The 20,270-nt window shown below is 41.4% G+C and overlaps 1 protein-coding gene across 2 annotated transcripts in view; it reads right to left on the bottom strand.

Annotated features, from left to right (window-relative positions):
- The window catches only part of LOC106565071 (ras-related protein Rab-22A), a 38,264-nt gene that overhangs the window by 16,406 nt on the left and 1,588 nt on the right, over positions 1 to 20,270 (bottom strand). The window contains exons 2-4 of one of the 2 annotated variants that reach the window (XM_014131700.3): positions 13,763 to 13,842; positions 13,350 to 13,431; positions 6,065 to 8,729 (exon numbers count right to left, since the gene is read on the bottom strand). In XM_014131700.3, the coding sequence (XP_013987175.2) occupies positions 8,685 to 8,729; positions 13,350 to 13,431; positions 13,763 to 13,842 (207 nt within the window). In that variant the 3' untranslated portion in view covers positions 6,065 to 8,684. Of the gene's footprint in view, positions 1 to 6,064; positions 8,730 to 13,349; positions 13,432 to 13,762; positions 13,843 to 20,270 lie in introns of those variants that run through there. The other variant, XR_014379703.1, reaches the window with a different exon arrangement.

The following is a 20,270-nucleotide window of genomic DNA, read 5'->3' as shown; positions in this document are numbered from 1 at the left end:
AGGCGTACAAAGGCCCATTATCAGCAACCATCACTCCTGTGTTCCAATCGCACGTTGTGTTAGCTAATCCAAGATTATAATTTTAAAAGGCTAATTGATCATTCGAAAACCCTTTTGCAATTATGTTAGCACAGCTGAAAACTGTTGTGTGATTAAAGGAGCAATAAAACTGGCATTCTTCAGACTAGTTGAGTATCTGGAGCATCAGCATTTGTGGGTTCGATTACAGACTGAAAATGGACAGTCTATTCTTGTTCTGAGAAATTAAGGCAAGAAATTGCCAAGAAACTGAAGATCTCATACAATGCTGTGTACTACTCCCTTCACAGAACAGCGAAACTGGCTCTAACCAGAATAGAAAGAGGAGTGGGAGGCCCCAGTGCACAACTGAGCAAGAGGACAAGTACATTAGAGTGTCTAGTTAGAGAAACAGACACCTCACAAGTCCTCAACTGGCAGCTTCATTAAATAGTACCTGCAAAACACCAGTCTCAACGTCAACAGGGAAGACTCCGGGATACTGGCCTTCTAGGCAGAGTTGCAAAGAAAAATACATATCTCAGACTGGCCAATAAAAATACAAGATTAAGAAGGGCAAAAGAACATGGACACTGGACAGAGGAACTCTGGCCTAGAAGGCCAGCATTCCGGAGTTGCCTCTTCACTGTTGACATGGAGACTGGTGTTTTGCGGGTACTATTTAATGAAGCTGCCAGTTGACGACTTGTGAGGCCTATTTCTGACCCTGTAATACAGCACATTTCACTGCACCTATCTGGTGTATGTGACAATAAAACATATTTAAAAAATAAACAGTCTTTGGACTAGGCGAGACAGAGATTCATACTTTGGTTTAATTAACCTGGCTGTTGTCACTAAATGCTAACCTTACCATGCTTGCCCAAAAAGTCCATATCCCCAAATTAGGATGTTATAGACTTCATTCACAATAACTTTCAGACACTAGGCTACGTTTACACAGGCATCCCAATTCTGATATTGTGCCCAATTATTGGCAAAAGATCTGAACTGATTGGTCAAAAGACCAATTAGTGGAAAAAATATCAGAATTGGCCTGCCTGTGTAAACGCAGCCTTTGGGATGATTTGGGCATGAGATATACATTTAGATAAAATGCTGCAATGTTGAATATTGAACTCAAGTATTTGCTGTTGTTGAAAAGGTATGCAGTATATGTTTAATTTGTTATGATTGTAATAATTTATACTGACAAGTAACAATGAGTGACATTCAGACCATCAACTGTATGAGATACAAAAGAAAGCTGCAACAGAGACAAGTGAAAGGCAACGCACCTGTCATTAGTTTACATTTTCATTACATTTTAGTCATTTAGCAGACGCTCTTATCCAGAGCGACTTACAGTAGTGAGTGCATACATTTCATAAATGTTTTCCCGTACTGGTCCCCCGTGGGAATCGAACCCACAACCCTGGCGTTGCAAACACCATGCTCTACCAACTGAGCCACACGGGACCATTAGTTAGACTACCATTTAGGCTCAGTCCTTCTACATTTTAGGATAATATTCAGCATAACTCTTCAAACATAATTAGCATATTTAACCATGATGGGAATAATAATCAGGCATGCCACGTGTTAGTTAATGAAATAAAGAGATTAGCTTTAAAACAAACAGTCAAACGTTGACGTGGAACGACCCGGCCTTTCCCACCAATTCCCATTTCCCGTTACAATAAAAAGGAATAAACTATCCCGGCTTGGAAAGACACAGTTACCTCAGGAAAAGCACACATTCCGTGCAATTACAGTTGTTACTGGCCCCGAGACTACCGGAGGGAGTCCAATTTGGGATACTTGGCAGATGGCGGGAACTGGATGCTGCTTGTCTGACTGGCTAGCGCTGTGTAGCTAGCTGCAGTACAGCCAGTACCTGACAGCATAGACAGTCTTGTGTGGTCCCTCGCGAAAGGGTGCCCTGGGAGCATTTTGCAGCGAGAGCTAGACCAGACAGCTCTGGCCACACCGGAGCTGTAAAAAAGCGACCCTTATTTTGCTAAGCGTGTGCAGGTTAATTACTGAAATTATGAGCCCGGCACCCAATGAAAGGTGTCTGTCCGTGCCAGCGAATGCAGAGAGCGAAGGGGAACCCAGCTTCTTCCGGGGGGGGGGCATCAGAGATTGTGTAGTAGCCTAATCACAGCTCTTTCTCATTCCATCAGCTGCTCCTAATCTCTCAACCAAACCAAAGTGATCAACCAAACCAAAGTGATCAGCTTAGAAATACAGCTGCTGCCACTTACAATAAAGGAAAAGCAACTGACAGCTGTGGAATACTTGGTAGACTGGGAGAGACAGAGTGTGTGTGTGTGTGTGTGTGTGTGTGTGTGTGTGTGAGAAAGAAAGAAAGAAAGAAAGAAAGAAAGAAAGAAAGAAAGAAAGAAAGAAAGAAAGAAAGAAAGAAAGAAAGAAAGAAAGAAAGAAAGAAAGAAAGAAAGAAAGAAAGAAAGAAAGAGAGTCCCAGTTCGTTCCCTACCCCTTCCTCTTGGCCCTACCCTTTGAAGACTGTAGCTCTGTAAAACTAAGCAATATGATGTAGGCTCTACCACTACCCTGAATAGACCTATCCAGAGAGAGAAAGAGTGAGAGAGCAAGAGAGGAAGAGAAGCTGGCAGGGACAGTGGCAGTGGATCAGCCGGGACTGGGGAGCAGGCAGAGACAGCTCGGGTTTCATCAGTCTGTCTTATCTTAAACAAAGCTTCATTTCATTTTACCTCAACGCCATGGCCCCGGGCAAGCTCAGAGAACAGAAGACAAACACTGTTTTATCTCACCCCTCTCCAGAGGACAACAGAGGGGAATAGACCATTGTACCAGCAGGAGATTGTAGAAGAAAGGGCACACACAAAATAATAACAGGACAGGATTATGTACTGTTTAAAGCCTACAACTAGCCTGGTCCCAGATCTATTCGTGCTGTCTTGCCAACAAATTTGCCTCAAGGACCCATAAAGTCTGCCATGATGGATTTTCCGCCATTTAGAATTTTGTGAAAAACACTTAAATGACATCTCTTCCGGAACCACTGGGACGATCTTGTTGAACCTTGACATATGGCATCTATGGACCAAGGTCTCTCAATGCAAATTTTCCAAGACTAGTATGTCAAAAAACATTCATGTGGGTGTGGTCTGGCACATTAATGCATATAAATCAGACACAGATATTTGTATTGTATCCAAACTTGGTACACATGTTCCAAACACTGTCAAGACTCAACATATGCAAGCACATTCAGATCCACCACACAGTGGCACTAAAACCGGCATATGTTTATATATGTTTATATAGATCTGTTTGACTCAGTGATGAAATTCGGCACACATGCTAAGGGATATGAGTTTAGCAAGAGTCTTGAAGATGTGCATCCATAGATGCTATGGAGAAGAATACATTTAAAGTAGTCAACATCATTGAAAATAGTCCAAAATATACATATTGCATGACCTGTTTAATTTTGAGTTGTGATATTTGGCAAGTGTGGTAAGGAGTACAGAAGTACAGTGCCTTGCAAAAGTATTCACCCCATTGGAGTTTTTCCTATTTTGTTGCATGACAACCTGCAATTTAAATGGATTTTTATTTGGATTTCATGTAATGGACATACACAAATATGTCCAAATTGGTGAAGTGAAATTAAAAAAATGTATTTAAAAATTTAAAAACTTATTAAAAAATTCTAAAAAATAAAAACGGAAAAGTGGTGCATGCATATGTATTCACCCCCTTTCCTATGAAGCCGCTAAATAAGATCTGGTGCAACCAATTACCTTCAGAAGTCACATAATTAGTTAGATTGCACACAGGTGGACTTTATTTAAGTATCACATGATCTGTCACATGATCTCAGTATATATATATATATATATATATATATATATATATATATATATATATATATATATATATATATATATATATATATATATATACCTGTTCTGAAAGGCCCCAGAGTCTGCAACACCACTAAGCAAGGGGCACCACCAAGCAAGCGGCACTATGAAGACCAAAGAGCTCTCCAAACAGGTCAGGGACAAAGTTGTGGAGAAGTACAGATCAGGGTTGGGTTATAAAAAGATATCCAAAACTTTGAACATCCCACGGAGCACCATTAAATCCATTATTAAAAAATTGAAAGAATATGACACCACAACAAACCTGCCAAGAGAGGGCCGCCCACCAATATTCACGGACCAGGCAAGGAGGGCATTAATCAGAGAGGCAACAAAGAGACCAAAGATAACCCTGAAGGAGCAGCAAAGCTCCACAGCGGAGACTGGAGTATCTGTCCATAGGACCACTTTAAGCCGTACACTCCACAGAGCTGGGCTTTACGGAAGTGTCCAGAAAAAAATAAGCAAACATGTTTGGTGTTCACCAAAAGGCACGTGGGAGACTCCCCAAACATATGGAAGAAGGTACTCTGGTCAAATGAGACTAAAATGGCACTTTCTGGCCATCAAGGAAAATGCTATGTCTGGCGCAAATCCAACACATCTCATCACCCCGAAAACAACATCCCCACAGTGAAGCATGGTGGTGGCAGCATCATGCTGTGGAGATGTTTTTCGTCGGCAGAATTTAAGGAATGCTGGATGGTGCTAAATACAGGGAACTTCTTGAGGGAAATCTGTTTCAGTCTTCCAGAGATTTGAGACTGGGACGGAAGTTCACCTTCCAGCAGGACAATGACCCTAAACATACTGCTAAAGTAACACTTGAGTGGTTTAAGCGGAAACATTTAAACGTCTTGGAATGGCCTACTCAAAGCCCAGACCTCAATCCAATTGAGAATCTGTGGTATGACTTAAAGATTGCTGTACACCAGCAGAACCCATCCAACTTGAAGGAGTTGGAGCAGTTTTGCCTTGAAGAATGGGCAAAAATCCCAGTGGCTAGATGTGCCAAGCTTATTGAGACATACCCCAAGAGACTTGCAGCTGTAATTGCTGCAAAAGGTGGCTCTACAAAGTATTGACTTTGGGGTGGTAAATAGTTATGCATGCTCAAGTTCTGTTTTTTTGTCTTATTTGTTTGTTTCACAATAAAAAATATTTTGTATCTTCAAAGTGGTAGACATGTTGTGTAAATCAAATGATACAATTGGAATTTTAATTCCAGGTTGTAAGGCAACAAATTAGGAAAACTGCCAAGGGGGTGAATACTTTCGCAAGCCACTGAAGATCCTCCTATGTGTGAAATTTGTCCTGATGGTGGCACAGAGGGCCCCCAGCTTAAACTCCGGCATTGAAGCAGCTATATTTTTTTATACTTATTTTATAAATCCTTAGCCCCTCATATGAAGGCATAGAACGCTTTCATTGTTCCCCACTGTGTTTGGGTTGGTAATCATTTGTAGAGTGGGTCTATTTGCCTATTGCATGCATTTTTTTCACTGTTATGAATGTCTAAAGACTCTGTATGTTCTTCTGAAATATGAACACAGAAATACTTGACATTTTGAACTCTTATTATGGCGGCACGGTCATTTTTTCTGGCCTTGGTCTTAACTCAGTCTCGTCCCCGTCCCCCCGTCCCCCCGTCCCCTCATTTTCTCATGCTCGCTCTCCTCTCTCTGCAGCAGACATATAGTGAGCAATATGTTTGGAACATCAAATTGCAATAAAATCGCAGTATTGTATCTCTATACATACACTGTGCCTTCTGAAAGTATCATACCCCTTGACTTTTTCTACATTTTGTCAGGTTACAACCTGAATTTAGATTAAATTGAGATTTTTGGTCACTGGCCCCACACAATACCCCATAAAGTCAAAGTGACATTTTTACAAATTAATTAAAAACTGAAATGTCTTGAGTCAATAAATATTCAAGCCCTTTATTAGGGCATGCCTAATTAAGTTTAGGAGTAAAAATGTGCTTAACAAGTCACATAATGAGTTGCATGGACTCACTCTGCACCTTTGGATGGTGTATCAATACACCCAGTCACTACAAAGATACAGGCGTCCTTCCTAACTCAGCTGCAGGAGAGGAAGGAAACCGCTTAGAGATTTCACCATGAGGCCAATGGTGACTTTAAAACAGTTACAGAGTTTAATGGCTGTGAAAGGAGAAATTGACAGAGTGAAAAGAAGGAAGCCTGTGCAAAATAAAAATATTCCAAAACATGCATCCTGTTTGCAACAAGGTACTACAGTAATACTGCAAACAATGTGGCAAAGCAATACACTTTTTTGTGCTGAATACAAAGTGTTATGTTTGGGGCAAATCCAATACAATACATTACTCAGTACCACTCTCCATATTTTCAAACATAGTGGTGCCAACATCATGTTATGGTATGCTTGTAACCGTTAAGTACTGGGGAGTTTTTCAGGATAAAAAAAGGAAACAAAATGGAGCTAAGTACAGGCAAAAATCCTAGAAGAAAACCTGATTCAGTCTGCTTTCCACCAAACATTGGGAGAATAAATCACCTTTCAGCAGGACAATAACCTAAAACACAAGGCCAAATCTACACAAAAGTTGCTTACCAACAAGACAGGGCATGTTCCTGAGTGGCCGAGTTACAGTTTTGACTTAAATCTGCTAGAAAATGTATGGCAACATCTGAAAATGTTTGACAGAGCTTGAAGAATTTTGAAAAGAATGGGCAAATGTTACACAATCCAGGTGTGGAAAGCTCTATAGAGACTTACCCAGAAAGACTCACAGCTGTAAGCATTGCTAAAGGTGCTTCTACAATGTATTGACTCAAGGGTTTGAATACTTACAGTACCAGTCAAAAGTTTGGACACACCTAGTCATTCAAGAGTTTCTTTATTTTAACACTATTTTCTACATTGTAGAATAATAATGAAGACATCAAAACTATGAAATAACACATATTGTTGTAACCCAAAAAATGTTCAACAAATCAAAATATATTTTATATTTGAGATTCTTCAAAGTAGCCATCCTTTGCCTTGATGACAGCTTTGTACACTCTTGAAATTCTCTCAACCAGCTCCATGAGGTAGTCACCTGAATTGCATTTCAATTAACAGGTGTGCCTTGTTAAAAGTAAATTTGTGGAATTTATTTCCTTCAATGCGTTTGAGCCAATCAGTTGTGTTGTGAAAAGGTAAGGGTGGTATACAGAAGATAGCCCTATTTAGTAAAAGACCAAGTCCCTATTATGACAAGAACAGCTCAAATAAGCAAAGAGAAATGACAGTCCATCATTACTTTAAGACATGAAGGTCAGTCAAACGGAAAATTTCAAGAACTTTTAAAGTTTCTTCAAGTACAGTCGCAAAAACCATCAAGCGCTACGATGAAACTGGCTCTAATGAGGACCGCCACAAGAAAGGAAGACCCAGAGTTACCTCTCCTGCAGAGGATAAGTTCATTAGAGTTACCAGCCTCAAAAATTGCATCCCAAATAAATGCTTCACAGAGTTCAAGTAACAGGCATATCTCAACATCAACTGCTCAGAGGAGACTGCGTGAATCAGGCCTTCATGGTCGAATTGCTGCAAAGAAACCACTACTTAAGGACACCAATAATAAGAAGAGATTTGCTTGGGCCAAGAAACACGAGGAATGGACATTAGACTGGTGGGAATCTGTTCTTTGGTCTGATGAGTCAAAATGTGAGATTTTTGGTTCCAACCGCCATGTCTTTGTGAGACGCAGAGTAGGTAAACGGATGATCTCCGCATGCGTGTTTCCCACTGTGAAGGATGGAGGAGGTGTGATGGTGCTTTGCTGGTGACACTGTATGTGATTTATTTAGAATTCAAGGCACACTTAACCAGCATGGCTACCACAGCCTTCTGCAGCGATACGCCATCCCATCTGGTTTGTGCTTAGTGGGAATGTAATTATTATTTTTTTCAACAGGACAATGACCCAAAACACACCTTCAGGCTGTGTAAGGGCTATTTGACCAAGAAGGAGAGTGATGGAGTGCTGCATCAGATGACCTGGCCTCCACAATCACCCGACCTCAACCCAATTGAAATGGTTTGGGATGAGTTGGACCGCAGAGTGAAGAAAAAGCAGCCGACAAGTGCTCGGCATATGTGGGAACTCCTTCAAAACTGTTGGAAAAACATTCCAGGTGACGCTGGTTGAGAGAATGCCAAGAGTGTGTAAAGCTGTCATCAACGCAAAGGGTGGCTACTTTAAAGAATCTAAAATCTAAAATATATTTTGATTTACTTGGTTACTACATGATTCCATATGTGTTATTTCATAAGTGGGGGCTCGTCCGGGATCTGTCATTACTGACACCCATGCCGCTCATGCAGATTGTTATAGTGGTTAGTTCAGTGTTGAGCGTCATAGCATTAGTGTTTGCTATTGGTTGGCTCTTGTGTTTTGGCGTAGTAGTTCAAAATGGCTACTTTTGATGTGAAATCCTTTTTTCGTGGGAGGTGTTTGACAAGTGTCGTAAAATTGATTTAATGACCTTGGCAGACCATTATTCATTATCTATTTCGCACAGTTTAGTTAAGGCGGAGGTTAAGAAACCAGTGTTATATATTTTGTTAGAAGAGCAGGTGCTTGTGTTACCGCTGCCTGAGCCTACTACCCCTGTAAGGGATGTTGTGGCTCCGGTATGCCCGTCGGTGTCTGAGGGCGAGGCTAAAGCTCCAGCCACTTTGCCCCGTTTTGATCCCCTCTCCCCACTGTCAACCGGTGATGCCAGGAGGGATGTCCGATCGATACAGTTCCAACTGGAGGCAGAAGAGAGACCCCAAATTAGGCGAGAGAATCTCCAGTTGGAGATGTGTAAAATTGAGGCAGAAAAAGAAAAAGAACGAGAACAGCGGCAGTTAGAGTTGGAGATTTGTAAAATTGAGGCAGAAAGAGAACAGCGGCAGACGGAATTCAAAATGCGCCAGATGGAACTGGAGGCAGAGACAGCGAGGCTAGCCTTCGTTCCTGCTGTGCCTGTTAGTGAGGCATCCTCGCCAGCTGTAGCTTCCAACACATTTGACATTAGTAGGCAGATTGCCTTAGTACCTTTGTTTAGAGAGTCAGAGGTTGACTCCTATTTTTTTGTGTTTGTGCGAATAGCCGTAGCATTGAAATGGCCTGAAGAGGTGTGGTGTTTATTACTTCGGTGTAAACTAACTGGTAAAGCCCAAGAGGTTTTGTCAGCGCTACCTTTGGAAGACAGTTTGAACTGTGAAGTGGTCAAAGCTACTGTTCTTCGCGCTTATGAGCTTGTGCCTGAGGCATACCGACAGAGATTTAGGTCTCATCGAAAGTCTTCTAATAAGACTTATGTGGAATTTGCTAGAGACAAGGGAAATCTATTTGATAAATGGCATGCTGCTAGTAAGGTAACTGATTTCAACTCTCTCCGGGAATTAATCTTGTTGGAAGAGTTAAAAAATTGCTTACCCGAACGCATTGTAGTTTACCTAAATGAACAGAAGGTATCCTCCCTGTCAGAAGCATCTGTGTGGCAGACGAGTTTGTGTTGACGCACAAGAGCGTGTTTTCGGCTCATACCGAGAGTAGAGCCACTGAGTTGCCTACTTTTAGCCCTAGTCGGCCAGCGGTATATCAAGCACGCCAGAAAAATGAGTGTCCCTGTTTCTATTGTCATAAACTGGGACATATGATTAATGATTGCTTCCTGCTAAAACGCAAACAAGGGATGCCTATTCGTGCCAAGCCGCCAACAGGTGTTGGGCTAATTCGTACGGTTGTGAGGTCTGAAACGAAACAGGTGCCTCAGGGTAAATGTAGTTTGAAAGTCTCAGTACCCGATCGCAGTTATGAACCATTCATTTTCGAGGGGTTTGTGTCCATAACGAATGACGAAGCATCTCAGTGTCCGGTTCAAATCCTTAGAGATACTGGTGCGGCGCAGTCGTTTATATTGTCTGATGTGTTGCCCTTATCCGACAATACATACTGTGGTTCCAGTGTGTTAGTTCGGGGTATTGAAATCGGTTTTGTCCCAGTGCCATTGCACTTTGTGAATGTACACTCTGAGTTAATCAGTGTAATATTCAGAGTGGGGGTACGTCCTATGTTGCCAGTAAAAGGTGTGACCTTTATAATGGGTAACGATATTGCTGGAGGAAAGGTAGTACCCGTATTGGAAGTGTTGGATAAAAGTGACCACTCTCACTCCAATGAGCTGGCACAGAGTTATCCACATGTGTTCCCCGCTTGTGCTGTCACTCGTGCTCAGACAAGACAAGCTGATTGCTAACCAAAAGGTTGACGACAAGCTTCCTAAATGTTTTTCTAATGTTGTCTCAGTGGAAGAGGTAAAGAAGAAGAACGTGGCTTACTTCCTTGATGGTAATCTCCTCATGCGTAAATGGACATCCCATGTTGACGCGGATGAAGATTGGAATGCTGTTTACCAAATAGTGATTCCTACAGCCTTTCGACAAAATGTGTTATCCCTTGCTCATGATCACCAGTGGTCTGGTCATTTAGGAATCACAAAGACTTATGATCGGATCCTTCGACATTTCTTTTGGCCAGGTTTAAAACAAGATGTGGCTCAGTTCTGTCAGACATGTCACACATGTCAGGTTACAGGAAAACCAAATCAGGTTATTCCTCCTGCTCCTCTTTGTCCTATACCTGTCATAGGTGAACCATTTGAACATGTGGTGGTTGATTGTGTTGGACCGTTACCGAAGACAAAATCGGGTAACCAGTTTCTGTTAACGATTATGTGTATGGCAACAAGATACCCCGAAGCCATTCCTCTGCGAAGGATTACAGCTCCGGTGGTGAGTAAAGCCTTAATTAAATTCTTCACGACATTCGGGTTACCTAAGGTGGTACAAACTGACCAAGGTACAAATTTCCTGTCAAAGCTCTTCAAGCAGGTGTTAAAATCCTTGTCAGTTACGCACCGTGTGGCAAGCGCATATCACCCAGAGTCTCAGGGTGCGCTTGAACGATGGCATCAGACACTGAAGTCTATGCTACGTAAATATTGTTTGGAATCTGAGAAAGATTGGGATGAGGGAGTTCCTCTAGTTTTGTTTGCTGCTCGTGAAACTGTACAGGAGTCCCTAGGGTTCAGCCCGGCTGAACTAGTGTTTGGACACACAGTGAGAGGACCAATGAAAGTACCTAAAGAACAGTTTTTGTCCCAAGGGTTGTGTACGGGAGATGAGAATGTGTTGGACTACGTTAGTCGCTTTCGTGAGCGCCTACACCAAGCCTGTGCTCTCGCAAAGGAAGCTCTCTCTTCCTCACAGACGAGTATGAAAAGACACTATGATAAACAGGCTGTTTCTCATCCACTACAGCCAGGTGACCAAATACTGGTGTTATTGCCTGTTCCAGGATCTTCACTGTCAGCTCGTTTTTCTGGTCCTTATTTGATTGAAAAGAAATAGATGAATCTCTCTGTAACTCATTCTCTCTCAATCTCGCTCTCTTTCTGTATTGATCTCTCTTTTGTTTTGCAACTACATGTCACATTTGTCCGGTTATCCTGTGAGTATTGTTTTGTTGTTTGACTGTTTGTTTGTTTGTTTGGTGGGAAAAGGGGTACCAAGACAAGTCGCCCATGGGTATACATTACCCGTAGGAATACTTTGTCTAAGTACCCTAGTTAGAACTGGGCGGACCACCCACTGTATTTTTGGTTAGTTAGCTAGCTGTTCTTGAAGTAGGCTAGTCTAGTTTAGGGGTGTTTTGGATTATTGTTTCTTTGCTTGGGTCCAGCTCAGCCCCTTTTCTCACACCCCTTTACCGTGTGTTTAAAATAAACCCTGAGTGTTTGACGGTAGATTTCAGTTGTCTGTGGTTTTTGTTCTCACTGTTACTTGTCACGATTATAATTTGCAGGAGTTATGTTACGGGTCCCATTTCCATCCCCCCTAGACTGCAGGGCCAAAAGGGATTCGTAACATAAGTGGAATCACAAAGACTTATTTCATAGTTTTGATGTCTTCAGTATTATTCTACAATGTAGAAAATAATAAAAATAAAGAAAAACCCTTGAATGAGTAGGTGTGTCCAAACTTTGACTGGTAATGTATGTAAATGAGATATTTCAGAATTTATTTTTTAATACATTTGCTCAAATTTCTAAAACCATGTTCTTACTTTGTCATTATGGGGTTTTGTGTGTAGATGGGTGAAAAAATAAAATATTTAATCCATTGTGAATTCAGGCTGTAACACATCAAAATGTGGAATAAGTCAAGGGGTATGAATACTTTCTGAAGGCACTGTAGAATCATGAGAATCGCAATACATATCGTATCGGCACCTAAATATCGTAATGTATAGTGAGGTGTCTGGCAATTCTTAGCCCTACTAACGTACAACAGATTTTGAGTTTTGTCTTTAGTGTTTTGTTAGCAGAAATGCTTGATGATTCTATATGTGCATCTCATTACTCATATACTGTATCAGTTGAAAGATAATCTATTTTAGTCATGTCGTCTGTCTGTGTGGGCTATAAAGTAGTCCAGATCTAGCGCCACATAGCGTCGTAGACAAACATCGCAGCAGATCATGTTGCAAGTGGCCCCTAGACTCTCGCCTGTCATGTTATGACTGCTGAAGAGCCACTCGTCTTGACAGTTCAAAGGACATTGCACATAGAAGATATGCTTTAGCATAATGTGGACTGCGCTCCTTTGATGCAGCACACATAGCTAAAAGTTCAAGTTTGTGGTGGTGTGTGTGTGTGTGTGTGTGTGTGTGTGTGTGTGTGTGTGTGTGTGTGTGTGTGTGTGTGTGTGTGTGTGTGTGTGTGTGTGTGTGTGTGTGTGTGTGTGTTTGACAGAGAGAGAGAAAGGAGAGAGAGAGATAAAGAGAATGGAGAGAGACAGGACAGATGAGAAGTTGCATGACAGACATATTTATGTCATCTAGTAAACTAAACCGACAGCAGTGGTCTTAAGAGTGCACAAACCATGATAGCATAACCTGCCACTCAACTACAGGAAAGGGCCTTATTAAATGACTGCAGAAAATGAGGGAGTCGGGGATGTTTTGGTGTGGGCAGCTAAATGTAAGCTAAATATTGCCCCATAAAAGGCACAATGCATTACTGCACTTGCAAGAGTATGCCCTTAGCATAGACCTCTATGGCCCTGTTCAAATTCCTTAAAATTGTCCTTCCTTTCTTGGCGTAATCTCTGATTTAACCTACTTGGATAGGTCAGTGAGAGTGATGATTCCAATATGTTGATCTCACCCATCATGTGAGATCTATAATTAGACTAGCTCAAGGAAGGGAGGAAGGAAGGATGCATTTTTATTCAAACATGGCCTATGTCGCTGTCTAATAAGGACCACTTCATTTGGAGCAAAGATATTGTTGAATATGGAAGAGAGATATGATAACTAACCCTCTCTTGCCCTGCCGTGTCCCAGATGAGGAATTTGTGCAGCTCATTTTGATACTGCACTGTCTTTGTCATGAAGGATGCCCTGGAAAATAGAAATACAACCATACCGTGTGAGTCACATTTAAAGAGCAGGTTAACATGGCATACAATTAGGCTCACCCCTTTACCCTATCACATAATAAGAAGTACAGAAGTGATACATTGATTACCCTGTGATAAATTGATTAGCCTAATCCCAGATCTGTTTGTGCTACCATAACAATTCCTTGCCACACACTGTCATCAGTTGACATGATAGCACAAACAGATCTTAGACCAGGCTTTGACCACAACACCTCCCCCTCCCCCCACATACACCAACCCCACCATCTCTCCATGATATTTACAGTGTGTGAAGGACTAAAATAACTTACCCAATAGTTGGATTAATGTTGGGGTCAAAGCTGTCCTCCACAAACCTCCAAACAATGCTTGACTTTCCAACCCCAGTGTCCTGAAGAATCACAAGAGAACCGAGTTAGAATCCATCCAATAATCCACCCATACTTGTTTACTGCCAAAGCCACACAGACCACAACTTTTCATCAGGATTCCATCATTATGTGAAGAGAATATGCCATTGGTTGAAGAAACAAAATATTCCTGCCACTATGCTGCAAAGATTGAGCAACCCCTGTCCAATACATAAAAATGTAATATGATCAACATTAGCCAAAACTACTATTGATGAGGAAAATAGACTTGAAAAAGAGTTGCAACTGTATATGCAGGTCGTAGGCTATTTGTCATTATAAACTGTGGTTCGAGCCCTGAATGCTGATTAGCTGAAAGCCGTATATCAGACCGTATACCATCGTGACGTGACTATCATTAATGCGATCACTGTTATCTTATCAAATCAATTAACTATGTTTAATTGATTACGCGATGAAATTAATAATGTAACAATTAACTCAGTAACTTGGGGCACCATGGGAAAAATTATTTAACGAGTTATTATCTCCCAAATGAAACTCTTATAAGATATATTCATATCTATAGAAAAGTCACTTATTAATGTATTTTTACCTCATTTCAGTCTCATTCTGAACGTCGTAATAGTCTATAAATCTGCACGAACCCTAGTCTTCATGATAACTCAGCTTACACAAATTGGCTTAATTATTTATTTACTAACTGACAAAATAATTACACAGAAATACATAAACACACACAGTATAGGTTGAATTGATTACTAACATAATGCAATGAAAAGTCCCTAGTGGACTAACCCGATATGATGGCTGGTTACACAATGAAAGAGGTGGGGAAAGAAAGAGCGGGAGAAGGAGAGACAAAGGAATTAAACTATCGCACATACAGTTGAATAATACGCTCATCGTAAATATGGATATTTAGCACTCCAACAACCACTGATTCGGATTTAGAAATGCAATGTACATATTTACGCTTGTATGTCTTTGTTGTCTCGCTCGGTTGAAATCGCCCGATCCGTCTGTGATGAATAGTTTGACGGTCTCTGGTTGTGTAAGTCTCTGGTTGTCCACTAGAGGTCACAATGTCCTTTGATCTGGAAGTGTTCGTTAGACTGGATATATCAGACGTTCCAATGGTCGTTTGAAAGATCTTCCTTGTGTCGTTGGTGAAAGTTCTAGACTACTTTACATTATCCAGCTGCAGACTGAGTATGTTTGGTATAGTCTTCATCTTTCTTCACTCGTCGAGTTTCAGAGGGTCTTACCATTTTCTGGTCTAGTAGAGTCTAACCATTCATCAGCCGTGTAGCCACCGCTCCACGCTATCTGGTCTCAATGGTTGATTATTCAGGGTACAGCTAGAACCACTCTACACACCGGCAGCAACCCAGCATGTTTTGGTCTTGTAGTTTTAAACCATTTGTCACGTATTCAGCTCGCGCTGCAAGTATACTGGTCTAGTAGTTTTAAACAATTTTACACACCAGTAGCAAACCGGAAATGTACTGGTCTTGTAGTTTTAAACCATTTATCAGCTGTGTAGCCACCGTTCCAGGCTGTCTGGTCTCAGTGGTTGATTATTCAGGGTACCGCTAGAACCACTTTCCACACCGGCAGCAACCCGGCATGTTTTGATCTGTTAGGTTCTGAGAATAGGAAATATACTTTTTCATGTTACTGAGGGACAGAGGGTAATGTATAACGTTTACATTATGTCAGGATATGTTATTGTTAGCCATCAGAGATCCTCTGAGAGGAGAAGAGACACCGTCTGGTACCAGTCACTATGACAGCCGTGAGTTGGGGGGGAGTGAGTCGTTTCGGCAGAAGTCAGGTCCGATGAAGTGAGGAAGAACATATATCACTAAAGGTTCTGTCTAGCAACAGATATGCATTGGCTGTTCAGATGTGTTGGAGACTCAGCATAGGAGAAAGGGTTAAATACTAATGCTCGTGTGAATATGTTTCGGTGATTCAGCTGTTCGATCCTTTGGGAAGAATAAACTTGGTTTAAGCTTTCAGTGTCCGTCGAGTTCTTACTCTAATAATTAGAACCTAACAGGTCTAATATGTTAATTCTTTAGGAGTCTTTTTACAACATTTAGATGTAACTCTGACATATACAGTTGAAGTCGGAAGTTTACATACACCTTAGCCAAATACATTTAAAATCAGTTTTTCACAATTCCTGACATTTCATCTTAGTAAAAATCCCCTGTCTTAGGTCAGTTAGGATCACCACTTTATTTTAAGAATGTGAAATGTTAGAATAATAGTAGAGAGAATTATTTATTTCAGCTTTTATTTCTTTCATCACATTCCCAGTGGGTCAGAAGTTTACATACACTCAATTAGTATTTGGTAGCATTGACTTTAAATTGTTTAACTTGGGTTAAACGATTTGGGTAGCCTTCCACAAGCTTCCCACAATAAGTTGGGTGAATTTTGGCCCATTCCTCCTGACAGAGCTGGTGTAACTGAGTCAGGTTTGTAGGCCTCCTTGCTCACACACGCTTTTTCAGTTCTGCCCACAACTTTTCTATGGGATTAAGGTCAGGGCTTTGAGATGGCCACTCCAATAGCTTGACTTCATTGTCCTTAAGCCATTTTGCCACAACTTTGGAAGAATGCTTGGGGTCATTGTCCATTTGGAAGACCCATTTGCGACCAAGCTTTAACTTCCTGATTGATGTCTTGAGATGTTGCTTCAATATATCCACATCATTTTCCTGCCTCATGATGCCATCTATTTTGTGAAGTGCACCAGTCCCTCCTGCAGCAAAGCACCCCCACAACATGATGCTGCCACCCCGTGCTTCACAGTTGGGATGGTGTTCTTTGGCTTGCAAGCCTCCCCCTTTTTCCTCCAAACAAAACGATGGTCATTATAGCCAAACAGTTCTAATTTTGTTTGATCAGACCAGAGGACATTTCTCCAAAAAGTATGACCTTTGTCTCCATGTGCAGTTGCAAACCGTAGTCTGGATTTTTTATTGCGGTTTTGGAGCAGTGGCTTCATCTTTTCTGAGCAGCCTTTCAGGTTATGTCGATATAGGACTCATTTTACTGTAGATATAGATACTTTTGTACCTGTTTCCTCCAGCATCTTCACAAGGTCCTTTGCTGTTGTTCTGGGATTGATTTTCACTTTTCACACCAAAGTATGTTCATCTCTAGGAGACAGAACGCGTCTCCTTCCTGAGCGGTATGATGGCTATGTGGTCCCATGGTGTTTATACTTGCGTACTATTGTTTGTACAGATGAACGTGGTACCTTCAGGTGTTTGGAAATTGCTCTCAAGGATGAACCAGACTTGTGGAGGTCTACAATTTTGTTTTCTGATGTCTTGGCTGATTTCTTTTGATTTTCCCATGATGTCAAGCAAAAAGGCACTGAGTTTGAAGGTAGGCCTTGAAATACATCCACAGGTACACCTCCAATTGACTCAAATTATGTAAATTAGCCAAACAGAATCTTCGAAAGCCATGACATAATTTTCTGGAATTTTCCAAGCTGTTTAAAGGCACAGTCAACTTAGTGTATGTAAACTTCTGACCCACTGGAATTTAGATACAGTGAATTATAAGTGAAATAATCTGTCTGTAAACAATTGTTGGAAAAATTACTTGTGTCATGCACAAAGTCGATGTCCTAACCGACTTGCCAAAACTATAGTTTGTTAACAAGAAATTTGTGGAGTGGTTGAAAAACGAGTTTTAATGACTCCAGCCTAAGTGCATATTCCGAGTTCAACTGTACATTGTGAAAGCTCTTAAAGTTACAATGTTTCCGTTATACCGTCTTTAATGACATCACAAATGATACGACATAATCATTGTATGGATCCCCACAGACCATTTCGCACATTCTTTATGTTTAGAAATAGTGTTTCATTATCCACTTTTGGATGTTGAAGTTCTTTGGGCAAGAGTCTCTCTATACCACTCAGACATTCCATTCTTGGATACTGCAAAGGCAAGAGTGTCACGATTCCCACCGACGGTGGCGCCCCCTCCTGCTCGGGTGGCGCTCGGCGGTCGTCGTCACCGGCCTATTAGCTGCCACTGATTCCCTTTTTGTTTTCCCCTGTTTGTGATTGTGCGCACCTGTTCTGAGTGGGGGTGATTAGCGGGGCTATTTAATATAGCTGGTCCGCCTTTTCTTTGTGCGGGATTATTCTTTACTGTAGAGGTTTGTGTTGACGCGTTTGCGCCACATTGTTTTTCCCGTGTGTTTGGGGCACTTATATTGTGTGCGCTTATTTCTCTGTTTGGGGTGGCTTGTTTATTCTCGCCTGTAGAACTTCATTAAAGCCACTACATTATGCTCGCTGCTTCCTGCGTCTGATTCCACCTACGACGCCCGAGCCTTACAAAGAGAGAGAGAAAGTTTTACAACCGGTAGTTAAAGTCCTACAAAAGTTCCCACTCCCTCTCTTCCTCTCTGGTGGGAGAGAGGGGGATCTCTTTGATCCTCACCCAGGAGGGAAAGTCATGACAATGGCTATGATGAAACATTTATTTTTACTGCTCTAATATCATTGGTAACCTGTTTATAATAGCAATAAGGCACCTCAGTGTTTTTGGTATATTGCCAATATACAGTGCCTTCGGAAAGTATTCAGACCCCTTGATTTTATCCACATTTTGTTACGTTACAGCCTTATTCTAAAAATAATTAAATAATTAAAAGACCTCAGCAATCGACACACAATACCCCATAATGAGAAACTAAAAAAAGGTTTTTAGAAATGTTTGCAAACTACTAAACAAAAACAGAAATACCTTATTTACATGAGTATTTAGACCCTTTGCATCCTGTTTTCATTGATCATCCTTGAGATGTTTCTACAACTTGATTGGAGTCCACCTGTGGTAAATACAATTGATTGGACATGATTTGGAAAGGCACACACTTGTCTATATAAGGTCCCACAGCTGACAGTGCATGTCAGAGCAAAAACCAAGCCATGAGGTCGAAGGAATTGTCCATAGAGCACCCCAAGACAGGATTGTGTCGAGGCACAGATCTGGGGAAGGGTACCAACAAATTTCTGCAGCATTGAAGGTCCCCAAGAACAGAGGCCTCCATCATTCTAAATGGAAGAAGTTTGGAACCACCAAGACTCTTCCTAGAGCTGTCCTCTCGGCCAAAATGAGCAATCGAGGGGGAAGGGCCTTGGTCTAGGGAGGTGACCAAGAACCCGAAAGTCACTCTGACAGAGCTCTAGCGTTTCTCTGTGGAGATGGGAGAACATTCCAGAAGGACAACCATCTCTGCAGCACACTACCAATCAGGCATTTATGATAGAGTGGCTAAACTGAAGCAACTCCTCAGTAAAAGGCACATGACAGCCCGCTTGGAGTTTGCTAAAAGGCACCTAAAGACCCTCTGACCATGAGAAACAAGATTTTCTGGTTTGATGAAACCAAAATGTAACTATTTGGCCTGAATGCCAAGTGTCACGTCTGGAGGAAACCTGGCACCATCCCTACGGTGAAGCATGGTGGTGGCAGCATCATGCTGTGGGGATGTTTTTCAGCAGCAGGGACTGGGGGACTAGTCAGGATTGAGGCAAAGATGAACAGAGCAAAGTACAGAGAAATTCTTGATGAAAACCTGCTCCAGAGCACTCAGGACCTCAGACTGGGGCAAAGGTTCACCTTCCAAAAGGGCAATGACCCTAAGCACACAGCCAAGTCAACACAGGAGTGGCTTCGGGACAAGTCTCTGAATGTCTTTGAGTGGCTCAGCCAGAGCCCGGACTTGAACCCAATCTAACATCTCTGGAGAGACCTGAAAATAGCTGTGCAGCAACGCTCCCCATCCAACATGACAAAGCTTGAGAGGATCTTCAGTGAAGAATGGGAGAAACTCTCCAAATACAGGTCTGCCAAGCTTTTAGCATCATACCCAAGAAGACTCACAGCTGTAATCGCTGCCAAATGGTGCATCAACAAAGTACTGAGTAAAGGGTCTGACTATTTATGCAAATGTGATATAAAAAATATTTTAGGAATTTGAAAAATGTCTAAAAAAACTGTTTTTGCTTTGTCATTATGGGGTATTGTGTGTAGATTGATGAGGAATTAAAATTTTTTAGAATAAGGCTGTAGTGAAACAAATTGTGGAAAAAGTCAAGGGGTCTGAATACATTCCGAATGCACTGTATCATTGATAAGGGCTGTATCCAGGCACTCCACGTTAAGAACAGCCCTTAACCGTGGTATATTGGCCACAAACAACACCCCCTCAGGCATTATTGCTTAAGTATTCATTACCAGTCAAAAGTCATTCAAGGGTTTTTCTTTATTTGTACTATTTTCTACATTGTAGAATAATAATGAAGACATCAAAACTTTCAAATAACACATATGGAATCATGTAGTAACCAAAGAAATTGTTAAACTAATCAAAATAAATGTTATATTTCATACTTTAAAG

This window comes from Salmo salar, chromosome 12 (genome assembly GCF_965601325.2).
Source record: "Salmo salar chromosome 12, fSalSal1, whole genome shotgun sequence".
Lineage (NCBI taxonomy): Eukaryota > Metazoa > Chordata > Actinopteri > Salmoniformes > Salmonidae > Salmo > Salmo salar.
Note: the sequence above shows the minus strand (reverse complement) of the source record. Positions and strands in the feature narration are given on the sequence as shown.